Source organism: Microtus ochrogaster, chromosome 8 (assembly GCF_000317375.1).
Source record: "Microtus ochrogaster isolate Prairie Vole_2 chromosome 8, MicOch1.0, whole genome shotgun sequence".
Lineage (NCBI taxonomy): Eukaryota > Metazoa > Chordata > Mammalia > Rodentia > Cricetidae > Microtus > Microtus ochrogaster.
In genome coordinates, this window is record NC_022015.1 from 71,934,610 (window position 1) to 71,942,486 (window position 7,877).

At 51.9% G+C, this 7,877-nt stretch overlaps 1 protein-coding gene across 1 annotated transcript in view; it reads left to right on the forward strand.

The window, feature by feature from the left end:
- Positions 1-2,434: 2,434 nt before the first annotated feature.
- LOC101987217 (acyl-CoA desaturase 2) overlaps positions 2,435-7,877 on the forward strand; it is a 12,888-nt gene continuing 7,445 nt past the window's right edge. Inside the window, exons 1-3 of the mRNA XM_005352336.3 lie at positions 2,435-2,831; positions 3,342-3,624; positions 6,591-6,721. Coding sequence (XP_005352393.1) covers positions 2,808-2,831; positions 3,342-3,624; positions 6,591-6,721 — 438 coding nt within the window. The 5' untranslated portion in view covers positions 2,435-2,807. The remainder of the gene's footprint in view (positions 2,832-3,341; positions 3,625-6,590; positions 6,722-7,877) is intronic.

Below are 7,877 nucleotides of genomic sequence, written 5' to 3' on the forward strand. Positions count from 1 at the left end.
TTTTCCCCAGGGCAGCAACTGGTCTTGTAGAGAAATGTAGGGCTCCTGTTCTACATGGCTGTCTTGGCAGGCCTCCCCTATCTTTCTCTGATAGACAATGACCGCAATAGCAACTGGCTTAAGTAACTTCGCCAACCAATCCTAGGTATCAATGCCAGCAGCACCGTGGACTGCAGGCTGAGGAAGGGCAAGGGCAGGTTTGTCTCAGATGTAGCAATTAAGGCATCCCAAAGGAAACCCTGCATCTTCTACCCGAAAGAGTGCCATACTTTGAAATCTGAACTCTTTTTTTTAAAAATAAAGATTTATTTATTAATTATGTATACAGTATTTTCAGTATTCTGTCTACATGTATGTCTGCAAGCCAGAAGAGGGCACCAGATCTTATTACAGGTGGTTGTGAGCCACCATGTGGTTGCTGGGAATTGAACTCAGGATCTTTGGAAGAGCAAGTAGTGCTCTTAACCACCGAGCCATCTTTCCAGCCCCCGAAATCTGAACTCTTATGGAGAAACCTCATTAGTATTTGGAACTCTGGCTTGGAAGGTGACCCTTCATCCTGATGATGGATGATATTAGTGTCGTTATAAAAGAAATCCCAGGGGCTGGAGATGTGGCTCAGCAGTTAAGAGCACTTGCTATTCTTCCAGAGGACCAGAGTTTGGTTCTCAGCACCTATGTTAGGATGCTCAACTCCAGCACCAGGGGATCCACCACCTCTGGCTTTCTTAAAGTACCTGCATGCATGTGTTCTCTCTCTCTCTCTCTCTCTCTCTCTCTCTCTCTCTCTCTCTCACACACACACACACACACACACACGTCCACACAACTGAACTTTGTTAAAAAAAAAAAAACCCCAGAGACAAAGCTCATCCCCTCCCTACTGAAGACAGAGAAGAGATGGCCCATTCTTGGCAGATGTCAGACAGCTGGTGCTTTGGTGTAGATGCCCGGCTTCCAAAACCATGGGATACCAATTTCTCCTGTACATACCTTACAGTCTAAGGGAGTTTGTTTTAGCAGCCAAGGACACGGCTGGTAGAAGAAGCAAGCAGATTAGATATCACACAGACAACCCAAGGGGTAGCAGCGCCTCAGGGTAATTTCAGTCAGCACTTCTGAGTCACCCCAGCCCAACTGCCCTTTGCTGAGAATACCTGGTACCAGTCAGCATTCCTAGCTAGCACTGGAGAGCCAGCCAGGTTTGGAATGGAGGTATCTGGTCACTACAGAGCTGCCAAGCCCCCGAGAATCAGGAGGCAAGAGGTCTGTCTTGCTCCCAGGAAATGCCCAGCATCTCTCGAGTACTGCCCCAATATCTATTGTGCCCTTTTTCCTAAAGGAGGTGGGCAACACAATAATGGGGTGACCTGCCTTTGGAAGCAGACTCTGTGAATGCATAGCCTGCCAGGTTACAGGCTCTCTTGATAGAGTTAACACAGACCCAGAGAAGAGGGGCCCATGAAGGGGAGTTCTCTAACGAGCCAAGGGTCATAGGGTCCTGAGCAGGGGCTGAGAGCATCCTTTCCGTATGGCTGTGCTCAGCCTGCCCCACCACTTACTGGCTGAGAAGACTACTCGCAAGCTGTCTCAACTGTGTACCTGTGTACGCCACATTCCTCCTGTTTAAAGCAGAAGGATGGAGTACCCACTGCGCAGTCACAGTGAGGCTTGCAGTAATCATTCAACAGCCACCGCTCCCTATTCCTATTCCACACACGAGTCCCGCCTGGCCTGCGGTCTCCTGGTCTTTTCCGTAAAGAAAAACTGCAAAATTCCAACCCAACCTGACGTTAGAGTCTCCCAAAGGTGCCATGTGCTTTCGGAAGGCATGAGGATGGGGGGTGGGATTGGATACAGCCGCTGTGCCCTCACAGTGAGCCTAGTGGGAAGGGGCAGGCCACTGATTTCTGAAAACTTGATTATGGCACCAGAATATTATCTGGTAAGCATCTTGGAGCTGGTGAGCAAGGCAGAGTCATTGTTCCAGCGGGGTCTACAGAGGCGCCAGTTGGGGAGGGAGGCGGGCCTGCAGGCACCGCTCCGCTTTGCTCTCTGTTGGTGGTAGCCATTTCCCTTCCCCACGCGCCTCTGGAAATGCCAAGACCGGATGGAGTTATGAGTGATCGGAGCTATCGTGGCTTCCCCAACCTTGCCGGGTCTTCCTGGCCTGGAAGCCAACCCCCACTGCTGGATTGGGTCCTCTCTCCCAGAAAGACCGCCGAAGCGCCCCCGTGGCAGGGTGGGGGCTGGGTGGAGGACCAGCGGGGGATGGGTGAGAAGCCAAAAGGCAGAAAAAGAAGGGAGGAGGGGGGGAGGAGTTGGAGGCAGAGGGAACAGCAGATTGTGCAGAGCCAATGAGAGCAGCAGGACGAGGTGGTACCAAATTCCCATCGGCCAATGATAAGCCGGAGTTTACGAAAGCCTCATTAGCATCTCCCCCCTCCGCCTGACTGGGGAAGGGACAATGCGGTGTTGGTGTCTGCAGTATTCCGAGTTCTGGACACTGGTGGCTGCAAGCTGCGATTTTGGCGTGCTCTCATTTCCTATCTTTATCTCCGCCCGTGGCTGCCTTGGCCAGCCAGCTTTTCAGTTTGTGCCTGGTCATTGATCAATAAAACGAACCTAAGGAAATACAGGACACGATTACCTCACTGCCAACTCTGGCCCAGGGCCGGTACAGGGAGCTCAGGGTTTCTGCACCAGTGGGCTGCAGAAACTTTGTGATAGCACCCTCAGTCCCTGAGGTCTGAAGCTCGCTGCACATCCTCATCCCTGGGAGCGTGACCCCCGCGCCCGACGCCAAGATGCCGGCCCACATATTGCAAGAGGTGAGCTCTCCCCAGATGGCCCCTCCCTCTCAGGTTGGCGGGTGCGCATTGGACTTCTAGGTGGGTGACTGGTTGGGGGTTGGAGAGAGTTCAGAGCAGCTGGGAGCATTTAGCCATCATTTCTGAATTTCTATGCCTTGAATGGTTACTTCTCTACCGTATGATAGCCAGGTTTTTACTTAGGGCATTTGATTCCCCAACTGTGTTTCTTGGTCTTTAAAGTGAAACCTGACCCTTTTTCCGATACTTGCAGGGTCTCCTTTGTGAGTTGCTAAGGGTGCTGCTAATAAAACATCTGTCCTGCCCCTTCAGCATAAGGGTTATTCCCGCCGGTCTGTGCATTGCAGGAAACTTTGCCTTGTTCCATTGCGTGGTACACTTCACCGTCATGCAGCCTTGGCACTGGGGTAGGGCGGCTGTTGCATCCTTCCCGCAGTTACGGTAGAGGAAAGTACCCCCTGCTGCCCCCACGCGTCTGCAGTCCTAATTCTCTACCCCCTCTCCTGGCAGATCTCTGGCTCTTACTCAGCCACCACCACAATCACAGCGCCTCCCTCTGGGGGACAGCAGAACGGAGGAGAGAAGTTTGAAAAGAACCCTCACCACTGGGGAGCAGACGTTCGCCCTGAATTAAAAGATGACTTATATGACCCTAGCTACCAGGATGAGGAGGGGCCCCCGCCCAAGCTGCAGTACGTCTGGAGAAACATCATCCTCATGGCCCTGCTGCACTTGGGGGCCCTGTATGGGATCACACTGATTCCCTCCTGCAAGGTCTACACCTGCCTCTTCGGTGAGCAGCTCCCCTTGTCTTGAGCCGGTACCTCAGAGTTCTACTTGCTTCTTAACGGGGTGGCCTCTGACCCAAGGCAGCAGCCCTTTCTTTTTGGTTTCCGATGGACCAGCTGGGCTGGGAAAAGCCTAGTGGGATTCGGATGGGGGCACTTGAATTTTAAAGAGTCTCTTAACATTGATGCTGAGGCCACTGAACAGGCTTTTCCGTATGAGTCACCTGGTGGCACCTGTCCCAGCCCTGCTCGCCACAAAAGAAGCAGGCCCTGTCTAGGGGACTTTGGAACCAAGAACCAGACCACGGGCCTCATGGGAGGCAGCATGTTGAGCCCAGCGAGGGGACAGAGCCACAGGATGCTATTAGGGAGGAGAGATCAGATAGGGTTTATAAACGACGGCTTGGACCTCTCTGGCCAGCCAGAGCAGGCTGGTTGACCTGGAGGAAGGTGAAGCAGGCTTCTGTGTATTCGAGTGCAAGGGTTTGGCACAAGCCAGTCATCAAACATTCTTAGACCCAAATAAGATCGCTAAAGTGTTTCACCTTCTGCTCTGTCTGCTGCTGTTGCTTATCTTCACCTAGCGCTAGGGACCCTTCCCCTTCAAACCCCATACCACACTGAACCCACGCCTCATGGCAGGGAATAGAGCCTTGAGCAGCCCCTGCCTTCAGATGGTTGTGATGTGTGAGTGTCCTGCTACCTGCCTAGCTCAGCTCCATGGGGATCCGCGGGTGGAGGTTGGTAGCAGTGCTGCCCCCTGGAGGCGCACGTGTGCTCTGCAGGTGGCTTCACCTCTGAACCTTGAACCGGGAAGGTTCTGTAGATCAGAGCCTCTTGCTGCTCCCTATGGGCCCATGAGCAAGGGGTTCTTCAGCACAGTGGGTGGTTTTCGGGAGCAGTTGTGAGTATAGATACTAATGGAAGCTCCCTTGGAGGACCGTGTATGTATAGAAGAGCTGGTTGTCCGTAGTGTTAGCTGCCTCTGTCTCTACTGGTCAAGGTCTTATAAGTGTTGGGAGTTTTCCAGGTATCAGATAGTCCACTCATTTTTTTTTTAAATTTATTGTACACACAGTGTGCTGCTGGCATGTATGCCTACAGACAGAAGAGGGCACCAGATATCATTATAGATGGTTGTGAGACATCATGTGGTTGCTGGGAGTTGAACTCCTGACCTGTGGAAGGGCAGCCGGTGCTCTTAGCCTCTGAGCCATCTCTCCAGCCCTCCACTCGTAATCTTGACAACACATCTTTGTCGAGAGTAGGGACTGGAATACTTGTTTTAGAGTAGCGGTGTGCCCTGCTGGCCTTGCTCCTGGCTTGGCTGTTTTAAGAGTCTTCTGTGCCTCCGTGGACTCTGAATACACGTCTTTGACAGCACCGTGAGAGATAGCCTAATGGGCAAAGCTCCCACAGTTTATTTCTGAACTTAAACCTATGAGGTGTTTCATACCCACTGTCGGGGGACACTTTTCTGTGGGAGACAGGGACAGGATCTTAGTCTCCTGTGTGCTAGACCGAAAGGCGAATTGAAGAGGCTTAAGACTATCTGGGTTCAGCAAGAGTGGTGGTGGCGCACGCCTTTAATCCCAGCACTTCAGAGGCAGAGACAGGAGGATCTCTGTGAGTTCGAGGCCAGTCTGGTCTACAGATCAGGACAGGCTCTAGCTACAGAGAAACCCTATCTCCAAAAGCAAACAAACAGAAAGACTATCTGGGTTCTTGTGCGTGGGATCCACGTGTCCTATGGTGCACCCTCTACCACCCCTCCCCTCACCCCCATTACGTTATCTGTGCTTTTGGATCCAATTTGCCTGGGTCGTCTGTGACATGAAATGAATGCAGGTGTTTCCTTGGTGTGCCCCCAGCTTCTGCTTTGTCCAAAGCCTCCTGGGATACCTTAGGGTTACCTTAGGATCTTTCCAAATGTAGGTATGGCCAGAACTTGCCATAGGTTGCTGTCCTGTTGCACCTTTTGGGTCCTGTGGGAGGGACAGGAACGGGGGAAAGAGAAGAGAGGGTTCTTAGGAAACTTATCTGTCTGCAGAAGGGCACAGAGCCGTTTGTGCAATGCGTGGTGCCTCCAGTGGCAACCAAGTTCTGTAGCCCCTGGTGGCCTTTTGTTTCCTGATGTTCCTTGGGAGGGAGTCAGTACTGGCCATATCTACCAAGGCCACAGCCCCTGCTTCCTAGTTCAACCATTGGAGGGGGCAGAGGGGTGAACTGCTCTCTTCCCCAGTTCTCCATCATGACTGGCACTTCCGGAACTTGCAGTGCCTCAAGGACAGTGAGGCAGTGCTCATCTGCCAGCTTCGAGTATTTCCCATAGACAGGAGCATGGCCAAGGAGAGACTCGGGAACTGGGCACAGAGTCTGGATGGGAGAACTGGAGACGCACCTTCAAACAGTAGACAGAATCTGTATCTTCACCAGAAATGCATGGTGCTAACAGCACCCACCTTGTTCAAGGTGTGGAGAATAGGAGGCTCTTGTTATCCTTGCTGATGGCTGAGGCCTGACTGTGCCTTACACCGCTAAGGCACTGAAGTGGTTTTGTCCCCCTGGGAAAAGTCTCACGTGTAGACTTGGCTATTCAGTGTGTCGCCGCTTATTTTCTCTAACTAGTCATTGTCCGAGTTGCTCTGGCTACTGCTTCAAAAACTCCCCTGGGTATGGGTTCTAGGTTGAGAAACGCAGTTTCCTGACCTGAACATCTTAGAGGGTAGCTAGAGGTCAAAGGAGATAAACCCCGGGATGATGCCCTTATAGACTCCGTGATTGATGATGGCATAAGCAGTAGTAAAATCTCTGAGGTTTCACAGACCAAGGCTTCCCAGGGCTTCAGGGTAAACTCGACCTTTCCCCAAAGGCTGAACGAGAAACTCACTGGTATGAGCAAACTGTCTTTGGCACACTTCCCACATGGAACCGGCCTGTTGGTGATAACCCCAACTTTCTTGTCCTACAGCGTATTTGTACTATGTCATCAGTGCCTTGGGGATCACGGCCGGGGCCCATCGCCTGTGGAGCCACCGAACTTACAAGGCTCGGCTGCCCCTGAGGCTCTTCCTCATCATTGCTAACACCATGGCTTTCCAGGTGAGAAGTGGGTGCTGTTGCTGTGCCTCCACTCCCATGATGGGCAGTCATGGATCTTAGGACAATCATCGCCTTTATAGTCTCGGGCAGACTCAGTGTTCCCAAATACTGTAGGATCACTGGGAAGGGAAATAGAGGGTCCCCAGGTGCTGTTTTCCTCTCCAGGTCCCTGTGGTGTCACACAGTGGGGCTGCGGTGGGTCTTCAGTATAAAGGATGGGGCACGAGCTGGATGCTGTCCCTGGTTTCCATAGGTGAACAGCTCACTCACACACTGAGTGAACTATCTCAGACTACATCACAGTGGGACAGAGGTCATCTCTCGTAGACCTGGGGCTCTCTTGTTTTAACATAGACTAAGTCCTCAATGCCGATTGGGGTAGCAGATACTGTTACTGCCCCTTTGTAGGTGAGGAGACCCCCAGAGATGGGCTCTGTCCACACTGCATTCCTGAGTGGTGCAATGGCGGGAAGTAAAACAGAGCAAGGATAGAGAAATGGTAGGGGACCCTTGTGGCTCCTAAGCTTTAAGGACACAGGATAGCCAGTGGTGGGCTTCATTGCAGCAAGAGGACACTGGGAAACCAAATTATTACCCTCTGTCTCATTAAGATTTGAGCTGCTCACCATATATGCCTGATTGTCTCTGGCCTAGCAACTTTATAAGATTCTTGGGGGACAGAGGGAAGAAAGAGACACTGGTATACTTTCGAATCCAGATAAGTCCAGGGGTCTTTTAGAAGTAGGACTGTGCTCCTGCGTTAGTGCTGGCCTTGGATGGCATGCCTTGCCTGTTTCGACAGAGTAGCACCCCAGAACCCAAGGCCACTTGCCTCGTACCTGAGCCTGAAGACGCTTCACGTACATCATGTCCCATAGTCTGTTTGAAAAGCTGCTGTGTGGATAATCAAGATGGTTCAGTGGTTAAGATGCTTTCTCTGCAGGCCTGATGACCTGGGCTTGATCCCTAGAGCCTGCTGTGTGGAAGGACAGAAGTGATTTCTGAAAGCTGTCCTCTGACCCCACTCATCTATATTCACACGCACATATAAGATGAACTTTAAAAAAGGAAATCCACCAACTTGCTAATGAAACGAGAAGGTTGTGACAAGCCTGCTTCCTCCCTCCCTCCCTCCCTCCCTCCCTCCCTCCCTTCC